The 13,014-nt window shown below is 41.7% G+C and overlaps 1 protein-coding gene across 1 annotated transcript in view; it reads left to right on the top strand.

Moving 5' to 3' along the window:
• PSME4 (proteasome activator subunit 4) overlaps positions 1-13,014 on the top strand; it is a 106,939-nt gene that overhangs the window by 58,125 nt on the left and 35,800 nt on the right. Inside the window, exons 17-24 of the mRNA XM_084829244.1 lie at positions 525-592; positions 1,772-1,987; positions 4,702-4,859; positions 7,554-7,649; positions 9,969-10,024; positions 11,383-11,439; positions 11,693-11,748; positions 11,833-11,931. Coding sequence (XP_084685370.1) covers positions 525-592; positions 1,772-1,987; positions 4,702-4,859; positions 7,554-7,649; positions 9,969-10,024; positions 11,383-11,439; positions 11,693-11,748; positions 11,833-11,931 — 806 coding nt within the window. The remainder of the gene's footprint in view (positions 1-524; positions 593-1,771; positions 1,988-4,701; positions 4,860-7,553; positions 7,650-9,968; positions 10,025-11,382; positions 11,440-11,692; positions 11,749-11,832; positions 11,932-13,014) is intronic.

The following is a 13,014-nucleotide window of genomic DNA, read 5'->3' as shown; positions in this document are numbered from 1 at the left end:
TTGGTCTGATCCAGTGTGGCTCTTCTTATGTTCTTATGGGCTGAAAAAGAGGGGGGGGTGAACCTATGAGCCAAATTGGGAGGAAGGAGAATTGCATCTGTTATGGGTATTGTATGAAAAAGAATCTTCAACATAAAATTGAGAAATGAAGCTATTCACACAGATCCATTATGTGAAGCAAGCGAATGAGGGCCACTTTGTACATTATACCTAAAGTTTTAGATGTACACCTAAAAATGTTGTGTGTGAATGCGATAAATACCTATCTTCATATTAACAGCCTACAACATCTAAGTTCCTGAAGTGTCACAGCCCTCTTTGTCTTTTGTTTAATTAATACAATTCTTCCAGCAAATGTCAAGGTATGAGGCAGCTGAGGGTTAAAAAAAGTTGCTTAACTATTCAGGAGGATTTCACTGGGTTTATCGAGAGTAGCTTTCTAAGATCTCTCAGACTTTTGCAAATACGTCTTCAGCTATGCATGCTGCAGTGTAGTAACATAAGGGCTTAATATTTTTATCTAGATGATGATGTCTTGCGTGATGAAGAGTTAGATAAGGAGCTCCTCTGGAACCTTCAACTTTTGTCAGAGGTATTTATGAGGAATGCTACTTTTTAATACTGGATGTACCTCCTGTGTATTTGATTCATACTTCGTTTCAGCAAAAGTTGACAAAGTGCAACAAAACAGTACTGACATTTTTATACAGAAGCCTCCATGTGATGTATGCAACTAAAGCACATGAGCCTTGTGACTGAAAATAAATTGTCTAGGCAGAGTTCAGGGCACTGTATCAGATTGCTCCAGCACAGTGGCTACACTTCTGCTATGGGTAGTGGCAGCTAGAGTCTCAATTTATCTTGAATGGGGCGGGGACAGGCTCAGCTTTTTCTAGCTGTAAAGCTTTACATGGGATAACAGCAGCTGTAATTTTGCTCTCAGGTGTGCTTGCTTCTGTGTGGCTTGCCCTACCTAGGATGCAGAAGTTATTTCCCTGAGGAGGTCTCACCATTACAAGGAGCTCCAGTCTGCTCCTTCTTTCCCCTCTCAGGAAATGTCCATTATAATATAGGCATTTTGGCTTCTCACCCTATTTCTTCAGCTAATTACAGCACGCATCATTTGGAAATGTGTGTCACTCACCCAGCTGTATAAACAGCACCAGTTTCACCCTCTGGTCCCACAATTTGTACCTTGGTGGTTGGTGCTCAGTTGTTCTGGAGCTAAGTGGGGAGACAAGTGAGGAGCCTCTCTAGGCCATTATTCAAGGCAGAGGTCTTGGCTGCAGCACCAGTATGTGACTATCTAAGGCAGTGTTCCTCAACCTGGTGCCGTCCAGATCTTTAGGTCTACAATTCCCATCAGCCCCAACCTGCATGACCATCAGTCAGGAATCCTGGGAGTTGTAGTCTAAAACATCTGGAAGGCACTAGGTTGGGGAAGTCTGCCTTAAGGAAAATAAGGCATTGTGTTTGACTTGTCAGGGTGGCACCTGGGCCTGGAGATGTCCTAGTACAGGGGGGAGCAGAAGGTAAATCACCAGATGTTTTGGATTTCAACTCCCAGAAGCCCCTGTCAGCATGGCCAACCGTCAGGAATGCTGGGAATTGAAGTCCAAAACATCTGGTGATCTACCTTCTGCCCACCCCTGTCCTAGCAGAGTGATTGCAGTATTCAAAGTAGAAGATGCATTGATTTTTTCTTCCTGTGTGTAGCATTCATAGTGTATTAATAACATATTTAATTTCTGATTTTTCCACTTTTGATTAGATCACTCGTGTGGATGGGAAGAAGTTGCTGCCATACAGGGAGCAGCTTTTGAAGATCCTGCAGCGAACCGTCCATTTAACCTGTAAGCAGGGTTACATTCTGTCTTGTAACCTACTGCACCATCTTCTTCGTTCTACTACACTTATCTACCCCACAGAATACTGCAGTGTGCCAGGTGGCTTTGACAAGCCTCTTTCTGAATACTTTCCTATCAAGGCAAGGATTTTAACTTACTTAGGATTAGATAATTTGACTGCCTTTAAAAAAAAAATAAAACTAAACTATTATTCTATTTGCTTTTATTTGAAGATTTATCCAACCAAGTGGCTATGGAAAGTGTAATTGAAAGATGCTCTAAGAGTAGAAATCTGCAATGCCAATTTTTACCATCAACACTTTATTTTATGTTTTTAGTTGGTCTCTAGCACACTTCATTTTGAGGGGATAGGCAATTTAACATATGAAAAATCAGCAATAGAAATGAAAGCTAATGTTTAATACAATGTTGAGTAGCTCAGTAACCAGGGGCTACTTCAAATGATAGGAAATTATCAGGTATGCTTCATGTGTCTGCAGTATTCCCCATAATGTGTAAAAGGGATGCATCTTGTTTTGATTGCATGTATACACATGAGAGGTTTGCTGTTGCATCTATGTGATGTGACACTTGATCAAAAAAGACATGCATTCTTCTTGTATATTATAGGATATTATGCGATATAGACACAGTGTACCTATTAATCTTGTAAGATGTGACACTTAGTGGCTCTGCCTAACTTTATACCCAACTACATTTAAGGAATACAAAGCAGAGGCTGCCCTCTATTCATATGTGTTGGTTCCGACAATACCTTGTATCCATGTTAGCAGACCAGAGCATTCCCAGGCATGTATTCAGCTCAGAAATTCAACCAATATAGACAGCAGCAGTTTCCACTATTGTGGTGACATATTTTCCCAGCTGTGATTGTCTGACTCACATGCTGTCCCTCTGAGTGCATGCTCAAAGTCAGTCAGGGCTGCTTATGTGTACAGAAAATACTGAGTGAACCTGCTCTTTGTGTTAGGCCTAGATCAGCCTTCCCCAAACTGGTGCCCTCCAGATGTGTTAGAGCACAACTCCCAGCATCCCCAGACTAGCCCTACTGGTGATAGATCATGGGAGTTGTAGTCCAACTTGTCTTGAGGATGTCAGGTTGTAGAAGGCTGGCTTTAGGTGGTTTCACATCAGTTCACTGTGAAATGAAATTCCACATCCTTGTGGTGGCAATATGTGTGATATTTTAACTATCCATCAAGTACTATAAACTTTCACTGTTTGTTAACAGCTATTTTGTATAGTCCTAATTTACCTGTGCTCTATATTATATTCAGTTCTTTTATTATGTAAAATATGTGAGGCTGGAGGGGGCTGGGGAAAATTAAGCATAATATTAAAACACAGATAACTTCAAATGAAATGGCATTATCCTTGGTTCTTGTTGCAAATAAAAATAGAGGTGGCAAGCAAACGGATTGTTGCTTAGAGTGCAAGCAGTGGCAATCATGTCAACTAGGCAGCAGGACATAAGAAAAAACGTTAAGCTACCTCAGACTGCTTAAAAATAGAGCTTGACAATTGGGAGATCTGCTTTGCCTCTTGGAAAGAAGTTGCAGCAGGGTTCTGTTTGCTGGCTCTGTTTCTCTCTGTATCTCCTTGAAAGGAGCAGTGCAGGGAGTGGCCTCTGCTTATTGGCAAGGCTGCATATGTCCCCTTGATTCACTGTTTAAATAGTCCAAATACTGCGTTATGATAACCCATGTTCTGCACCATGAAAAGGTGGAATTTGTGTTGTTTAAATGGCACAACTATATGCTGATTTTGCACTATTTACTCTGGTTTTGCTAGCCATGGCGGTGGGGTTGGAGGGAATGGGAAGAGTGATATGTGGAATTCTGACAATTGAAAATGTTGACCCCCCTCTTTACAGAGGGTTTAATCACCCAATGCCAGGGATATTCTGTATTCAAATAACTGAAGCATCTCCCAGTTTAGCAGTTGGCTTTGTCCCATGGTGAGAGGAGCAGGGAAGGGAGCATACAAGCCTGAGGCCCAGTCTGGATTTCTCTTCAGGCAGAATCCTTATGGGTGGGTGAGGAAGTAACATCTATCAGGTACTTATATAGTGACTCATTCTGTGGCATGCAGAAGACCTGTGTTATTTACTGGCTGCAGTTACTTTCCAGGCACAATTCAAGGTGCTGGTATTGACCTCAAACACCATTAATGGCCTGGGGCCAGCATATTTCAGGGACCGACCTTTGCCACATAAGCCTACACCCATTTTTTTGATGAAGAAACCCTGATCCAAGGCCATCTCTTTGCTCTCTGAGTTCGAGAACAGCCTTTCGTTGGTGGCCCTTGTACTGTGAAATTCTCTTTCCAAAGGAAGCCTGACAGAGCTTTATATTATATACCTTAGGAAGATAGTGCTTCAGTGTCTCCGTAATCTCTCTGTTTTTATTGGATATTTTGGCTTTTATTTCAAAATCATCTTTTGCACTTTATAATCTTTATGTTAGCCTCCTTGGATGGATTTGGAGAAAAGCAACAAATTTTTTAAAAGAAAAATAATATTGGAGCTCTGTCCAAAAAAAATTTGGAGATGACTCGTGATCTGAATCAGATGTAATTGGGTTTTTTTGGTAACAGCTAAGTGTAAATATGTCCAGTGAGCCTTATTTTCCAGAGTTGCTTGCAGGACCATTTTCCCAATTGTCCTATTATCTTCTGAATAATTTTATTACGATGCACCCCTGTTGCCCAGGATGAGTGGTGCAACCCCCTTTTTTTCTATAATAAGCACTAGTCTCATTTTTAAATGTGTAACACATGATTGTTTGCCATTCTTGCTAAATGCGAAATGCACATTCTTGTTTCGTGTTTACAGGACTGGGGTAAACCTGGTGACCTACGAAACCTTGACATCCAGTGGCATGTTCCTTCAGCTGAAGAGACAACTTTTTCTTTCGACTTGCTGGATTCTTTTCTTCAGCCAGAGCTTGACAAACTAGCACGCTATGCAGATGGAACTCTTGAAATGTCCAGGTTAGTAGAAGTACAGTTGATGGTTGGGTTTTTCCTCAAGAGTTCAACTGACTGGCACATTTTGGGTTGGCAAGATTTATGCAGGTAAGATTTGGCTAGCAGCTCCAAGAGGAGGACATGGATTTGTCAAGAACAAATCGTGCCAGACGGATCTGATCCCATTTTTTGATTAAGTAACCTCCCTTGTGGACTGTGGGAATGCTGTGGATATAATATACCTCGACTTCAGAAAGGCTTTTGACAAAGTGCCCTGTGATCTCCTGATGAGCAAACTAGCTCAAAGTGGGCTAAATGAAACAACGATCAGGTGGATCAACAGTTGGCTACAGAATTGGACTCAAAGAGTGCTTATCAATGGGATGTTCTCCAACCATGGAGAGGTAACAAGCGGGGTACCGCAGGGCTCAGTCCTGAGCCCAGTGCTCTTCAACATTTTAATTAATGACTTGGAGGAGGAGGTACAGGGAATGCAATTTGTAGATGACACAAAATTGGGTGGGATAGCTAATACTTTGGAAGACAGAAACAAAATTCAAAGTGATTTTGATAGACTGGAGTGCTGGGCAGAAAACAACAGAATGAAATTTAATAGGGATAAATGCCAAGTTCTGCACGTAGGAAAAAGAAACCAAATCACAGTTACAAGATGGGGGATACGTGGCTCAACAACAGTACAAGCCAGAAGGATCTTGGAATTGTTGTAGATCACAAGCTGAATATGAGCCAACAATGTGATGTGGCTGCAAAAAAGACAAATGCCATTTTGGGCTGCATTAATAGAAGCATAACTTCCAAATCTGGGGAAGTACTAATTCCCCTCTACTCAGCACTAGTTAGTCCTCATCTGGAGTACTGTGTCCAGTTCTGGGCACCACACTTTAAGAAGGATGCAGACAAACTGGAGAGGGTTCAGAGGAGGGCAACAAAGATGATCAGGGGACTGGAAACAAAGCCCTATGAGGAGAGACTGAAAGAAGTGGGCATGTTTAGCCTTGAGATGAGAAGACTGAGGGGAGATATGATAGCGCTCTTCAAGTACTTGAAAGGTTGCCACAGAGAGGAAGGCCAGGATTTCTTCTTGATCACCCCAGAATGCAGGACACGGAAGAATGGGCTCAGGTTACAGGAAGCCAGATTCTGGCTGAATATCAGCAAAAACTTCCTGACTGTTAGAGCAATACGACAATGGAACCAATGACCTAGGGAGGTAGTGGGCTCTCCCACACTGGAGGCATTCAGGATGAGGCTGGACAGCCATCTGTCAGGGATGCTCTGACTTGCATTCCTGCACTGAGCAGGGGATTGGACTTGATTGTCTTATAGGCCTCTTCCAACCCTACTATGCTATGATTCTATGAGGATGATCTCACTAGGTGAGCAAATTGCTTCACATATCCTTGAATAGCCCCATACAGTAGGCTAATATTATTATCCCCCATATTACAGATTTACTGTGTGTGTGTGTTCTTCACATCTCATTCTTCACATATCATGTGATGGCAAGCACATGCTTACTGTGCACTTCAGCCAGTCCAGCTTCTTGATGTGCCTACTTTAATTCATTTTATGCTTTGGCCCTTGGAAATAGGGGCTTGCCTTAGTCCTCCCAGAGTCTTCATGGCTGGGCTGAGATTTGAGCTGGAGACTTCCCAGCTCAACTACATGTGCATCTACACATTGAAAATGTAGTGTGTAAAATGGCTCTTGTAGATCATGGCTTGCTTGAGTCTTCGCAGTGAGTATGTGGCTTTGCAGAGGTTCGAATTGGGGACTTCCAACTTTGGAGCTCATGTCTTTAATTGCTACATTGTATTATGAGCCAGCGTGGTATAGTGGATTGAGTGTCGGAATAGAATTGAGATCTGGGCTCTAACCTCTGGACAGCCATGGAGCTCTCAACCTCTCAGGATTGTTGGGAGGATAAATCCTGGTTGGAGGAAAAGCAGGATAAAAACATTGAGCTGGATCCAGACTTCCCTTGAGATCCAGACTTCCCTTGAGTGGAACTCACAGAATACTCTTGGAAGGGGTCAGGGATGGGGATGCGATTTTTGCTAATTTCCTCATTTGTGCCCCCTGAAAAGCTGCTCCCACAGGTTGGGCAACCATCTGAAACAGTGTAGGTAGTGGTGGTGGAAGCTACCGGGGGAAAGGGGAATTGGCAAAACTTGTTTCTCCTTCCTCTAGTGGGGAGTTTCCACTGGATCTTGGTGCCTTCCGTGAATGAAAGGAGCCTTTTTCCATTCATGGGAGGGCAAGTCTGGACTATTAAAAAAAAATAACATCAATCAAGTCAGGGGTAACTGCACTTTTAATATATGCATAACGCTTAAAAGAAACATTTTTGGTTGCAGGAGCCTGTAGATATTTTTTCCTCTGTAGTTTAGAATGTGGTTGGTGTTTAGCCTGTGCTAATAGAGTCCTGCAGCACTGTTGTAGAAAACATTTATATGCTGTTATAGATCTAGAGCAAAGAAATATTTAGAGTTCTGTTATAAAGGAATATGTTAACTGCGATGGTCTTACTTTTTAAACTCTGGTATTCAGAAATTATATGACTACCCAAGAGCAGCCTCTAGTGGTGAAAGGCTTGTGGAGATCAGAGTACAATAATGGCCAAAAAGAAGCATTGCCCCTTCTGAACCCAGACTTGCATATCTTAAACACTGAAATATATTTAACATTTATTTTCAGAGATGATGTGCAGCAGAGTCTTACTATAGTACACAATTGCCTGATTGGATCGGGGAACATTCTGCCACCTCTGAAAGGAGAAAGAGTAGCTCACCTGTAAGTAAGCTTTGTTCTATGTCGATGATAAATAGAATGATATAAGGAAACAAAAAAATATTCTAAGAGCCTGAACGACTGTACCAGAAGAATGTATGTGACTCCCCCCTTTGTTGGAGATGTCCAAAAGGGAAAGGGACTCTAATGCACATGCTCTGGAGTTGTCCAGTTCTGGAACTGTTTTGGGGGAATGTGATTGAAAGGATCAAATTCACTCTTCAATTAGATTTTGACATATTAGGCCATACAGTGGTGTTAGGACTCAGGCCATCAATATGGAAGAGTGACACGACACTAATGGACTGGTTGTTAAGGGCTGCTCTAGTGGCTAAAAGACTGATGCTCCAGGCATGGAAGTCGAAACACCCACCCAGGATTGAAGCATGATGTGAGGCTATGTCATCTTTGGCCTCCCATGAATTAATGTTGTTTAAACACCTGATGAAAGGGGACAGAGGCCTCCTGATTTGGCAGCCATATGTGGAACTGTTTGATTAACCACTCTTACTAAGATATTTTCCCTTTTTGCTTTCCTTTTAATATTTTTTTTGTCTTTTTCTTTCTTTCCTGAGTTGGTCCTGAGATGGGATCACTCAAGTGGTGGGGGTTACTGGAGGGTGGGGGGAGGGAGGGTTGGTAGGGGAAAAGACTATAAAGTAAAAGAAACTGAAATTCATGCAACAGTGTCCAGGATTTGAGAATGTTTGTTCATGTTTAACCAGTACAAAGACACAGACTAGCAGCCACTGTTGATTTCTTGATAAGTTGTTCTTTTGTGATATGAAACTAAAAACTAATAATGAATTATTAAGAAAAACATAATGATCTAGGGAAAATCTTCACAGGCTAACACAGATATCCAGATCATGTGGAGCCCCAACACACCAGCAGCTCCTCACAAGTAGAACTTCCTAGGCAGATCTCTACACTCAACATGGGAAGTTGGGGATGGAGCTAGCCCAGGAGCAGGATGTTGGGGGTAGAGCCAGGAGCATGGCCCTGCTCCTGTAGCTACACTTGACTGCCCTACACATAAGTAACACATGCATCAAGCTAGTGTATGGGACTGATCTGTGATAAGTGAGTGAGTATTGGTGAATTGGGCTGGACTCTGTGATATTCCATTTCCAACATGCATAGAGAACATGTCAACCCTAGAAAGAGATCATTTACGCTAGATCCCACGATGTCTACCCTACTTAGAGAGAAAAAACCTTGTGACAGGGGAAAAAAGGCGACGTCTATCAGAATGTATGTTGGGTTTTTTCCCCATCACAAGTGATTGTGTAAACTCACCTGAATTTACCTTTGAAGGTACTCTGTTATGGAGAGTGAGGATGATGTTGAGAATCTGTGCCTAGTTTGTGGCTTGTATGTACCAGCCTTCCCAACTTGGTGCTCTCCGGATGTGTTGCACTGACGGTGATGGATGTTGTATGTTACCATGCCTTGATGCCCTAAAAAAGGTGGAAAGGCAGAATGCTGCTGTACCTAGACAGGTACTGAATAACATGAAAACTAAAATATTATAATTTCGAATAAATTCGAAACCACATTTTAATTCTATTTTAATGGTTTTACTTTTTTCTATTTGAGAAAGGATGTAAGCTGCCTTGAGTATCTCATTTGTGAAAAAATGCAGGATATAAAATCTGAGGAAAGTTCTTACCAAGTTAGTATTACTTGGATGTTCACAGTGTCTGCTTATGTTGGGAGTAGATTGTTTCTTTTATCTAAATCAGTATTATCTTTTGTGAAAACAACAGGAGGTTTCAGATAATAAAGTTTGGAACATTTTAGTGCAAACTAATCACAACTGATCTGGCAAGGCTTCCAGTTTAACAGGCATTTATCTTTTCCTTAATGATTCCATCAATAATGATTTTTTTACAGATGTCTCCATTATACAACCTTCCATCTTGTTTTAACTCTGGCCATCTTAAGCTGTATTATCTACAAACCAAAGCCATAAGTTTACAGAGTTCAGTGCAGGCAAAGAAAACTAAAAGAGCTGTTGTCCATTGCCCTGGTGACTAATATTCAAGGAATTGTGTAAGAGCATGTTTGTAGGGGTGTAGTAACTGGTGTCTTGAACATGATTCTCAGTAGAAAATACCCAGCAACTATACATCTCACATGACTTCTGTTTTTGTCCACCTACTTTAAAGACATCTTAAATGATGGGAAAGCATAGCAGCAACTGTTCTTGGTCTGCAGACATTTTTAACAGTGACTATTGAATATGGGAAATTGAACAAGTTATATTCACAGCATTAGGGGCTTTATTTAAGCAGCATGTATCTGTTGTGTGTTCTACAGGGTTCCAAGTCTAGTGTCTTTAGAAGAGATCAAACTTTATACTGGTGTGGACTATGGTGAGTTAGCCCCATCTCTTACAGTAAAGAATGATCTAAATCTTGCTCCCGCTTAGTGCAGAAGGTTACTACCTTCCAATGACAGAGTAGAGACAAAGTCTGTGTTGGTGTCTTTTCTCTATGTCTTAACGTAGAAACGTGCTTCTTTAAAAATGAATGCTGGATTTATCAGGATGCTGAATATTTGCATGATGCAGTTTCTACCCTTGTACTGTGCAGCTGTGGAATATGCACAGCTCTGGTGATGATCAAGTCTGCATTTCTTCACGTGGTCTCAGTTATAACAGTGTGCTAGGTACAACAAACTTAAATCAGTATTAAACCATGGTTTGGTGTTACAAGAAAGAGCAGCACAAGCATTGGACTTGGATGCTCCTTTCTTCCCTTGGGTGTATTGATCAGTAGCTTCTGAGTGCAATAAGTGGGAAACCATGATTTTGCTGTTTTGTCCAAATTTGGCAAACAGTGGTTTTCCCTTTAAAACAGGATTCCAAATCAGGCTGAAACCATGATTTGTAATCCTTGGTTTGTGCAAACTATGGTTCCCCAGGTTTGGACAAAACAACAAACTATGGTTTTGCTGCTAACTGCAGTTGGAAGCTTTCAGTTGCTGTGTGCAAGGGGAGGAGGGAACACTAGAGCCTAAATCTCATGCCTGCACATGCCTGCCCTTCCTTGTAATGCTGCACCATGTGTGTGTCGTGCCCTCCCCACCCCCCCCAGTGTAGGTCAGTTTTAAGTCTTCACCACAGAATAAAATATGCAAACATGATATCATATGAAAGTGAGCTCATGGTTGCTGCTCACTACTTATGCCTGGGTACAAAATGCCCCCATACCCTGTCAAGCGTGACCAGCAGACGTATGTAGAATTAATTAGGTATTTGTCTTTTTTTAAAACATCCCTCCCAACAAACCTTGATCCTTTTCATGCCATTGCCTTGCAGTATTTGAAAGCACATGCCCAATTCTGCATGTGTACACCCATTACAGTTGACAGGCCACATGTGGAATGTATGCTCTTTTGTGCATACCTTGAGTTCAAAAAGGATTCAGCTTTTATTTATATTCAGATGCTTGTGTGAACTTTGGGAACAGCTGGATATGTTCAGAGGAGGTTATATATGTAGAGCTGTACCTAACACTGAAATGAATGAAGGAGTCCCTGTTTGCCTGCAAGCTTTGCCCAAGTATGCTTGTGTGTGTGCAGAATCTTCATGTCTCCCATGTAGAAGCGTCAGAGGCAAACTCTATTACTTTGTATTTATTTTGGTATATCCCCACTGATATGTGTCTTGCAATGTTGTGTAATATAGAGCATAACCTTTATAGATAATGAATGGTCTTACCTTGTCTAGATTTGTCGAGAGAGAATTACAGGGAAGCAATCGGCAGGGTCGCAAGGAAGCTCCTGCGTAAGTGTGCTTCTGTTCTCCTTTCCACTGCATTTGTATAGCTGCTTAAAAGATCTGTCATACACTGCACTTGTAAAATCTAATTTCATTGATGGTAGATCAGAACTGAAGGAAGTAAAAAAAAAAAACCCATTGTAATTTATACTTGCTTCCCTTCCAGTCAAGAATTTCAGTTTAAATAAAGTGTCCTGCAGTCTATGAACTAGCATTTTAAGTTGTTTTACTGAGCTGGATTTTTCTTTTACTGTGACAGATTATGTACTTGAGAACTCAGAGGATGATACCAAGTCTTTGTTCCTCATCATAAAGGTACAGTAATCTCTGATGTATTTTCTAATATTTTATGCTGCGCAAGTAGGCTTGCTCTATATAACCCAAATTCTTGCTTTACAGATCATTGGAGATCTTTTACATTTCCAAGGGTCACACAAGCATGAGTTTGATTCACGCTGGAAAAGCTTCAACTTGGTGAAGAAATCAATGGAGAACAGGGTTGGTATTCTATATAAGTAGCTTGTCTAAACATAAATAATATTTCAGAAATTCCCCGGAAGAGTTCTTGCTGTATAGAACATTCATATTAATGAAGAGAAATTAGAGAAGGCTCTTTCAGCACTAAAAATCAAAACACAAGTGGTATTTAATTAGAAAAATATCCTAGCACTTCACAACGTTATGGAAAGAAACATCTTAATTTTAATACCAGGGTGTTATCATATACCTTTAGAATAGGGGTGGGCAACATGTGGCATATGGGCCGCATGCAACCCTTGCTGCCCGCTGCGATTTGGTTAAAAAAAAGTGTCTGTAGTGGCTATGGAGGGCCAAAATTTGCTTGTTTTCAAGCTAATTTTGACCCTTTTAGTGCTCTGTAGTGGCTACGGAGCATGATTAAATGTAATTTCTATTTTTTGGGGGGGCATTTGTCAGGATTCCTTTTGCCCCCACTGAACTTCAAATGCCAAATCAAACAGACGAGAGGCTTCAATCTACGGCTTTAATCTATTTCTTCAAAGGGTCATACAGATGCAAGTTCTCAGTGACTCTCAGTCTACAAGGAAATGCCTTCAGGGGGTTCAGAAGATAGCTGTGAAAGCTGCCCACCATTTGAAAGGAAAGCAATCTCACTAGCCTAAATTAAGGGTTTAGACCCTAGAGACCACGCGTGCGAGGTCTCTAGGTGCAGCTGTTCACACAAGGCCAGTCGGGTAGACCGTCTAAGTTCCACCCCAGCCTTCTCCCTCTTAGCTCTGCGTCTGTGTCTGGCATCTATTAATTCAGATTCCCCAACACCCGTCTCTCCCTGTTCTCTATCTCTCACGGGGGTTGGGGTGAAGAGGAAACCTTCTCCTGCAGCTGGACTTTTGAAACCTGAGGAGGCGGCCTAGCCATGTCTGGACTAGCCTGCGAAAATACCTCCCCCATGTCTGGTGGTTCTTCAGAATCTGAACTACTCTCCCACTCCCTGTGCTCAGAAACACTCCTGACAGCATTGGGCCATGATCCGTGTGAAGTCAACTTGTGCTGACTGTAGTCTATGAACAGTGGCTGCATATATCAAACTTCTGAGTCAGG

The sequence above is a fragment of the Heloderma suspectum genome, chromosome 1 (genome assembly GCF_057233095.1).
Source record: "Heloderma suspectum isolate Gila_16-S chromosome 1, 16-S_ref, whole genome shotgun sequence".
Taxonomy (NCBI): Eukaryota; Metazoa; Chordata; class Lepidosauria; order Squamata; family Helodermatidae; genus Heloderma; species Heloderma suspectum.
This window is presented reverse-complemented; position numbering and strand designations above follow the sequence as displayed.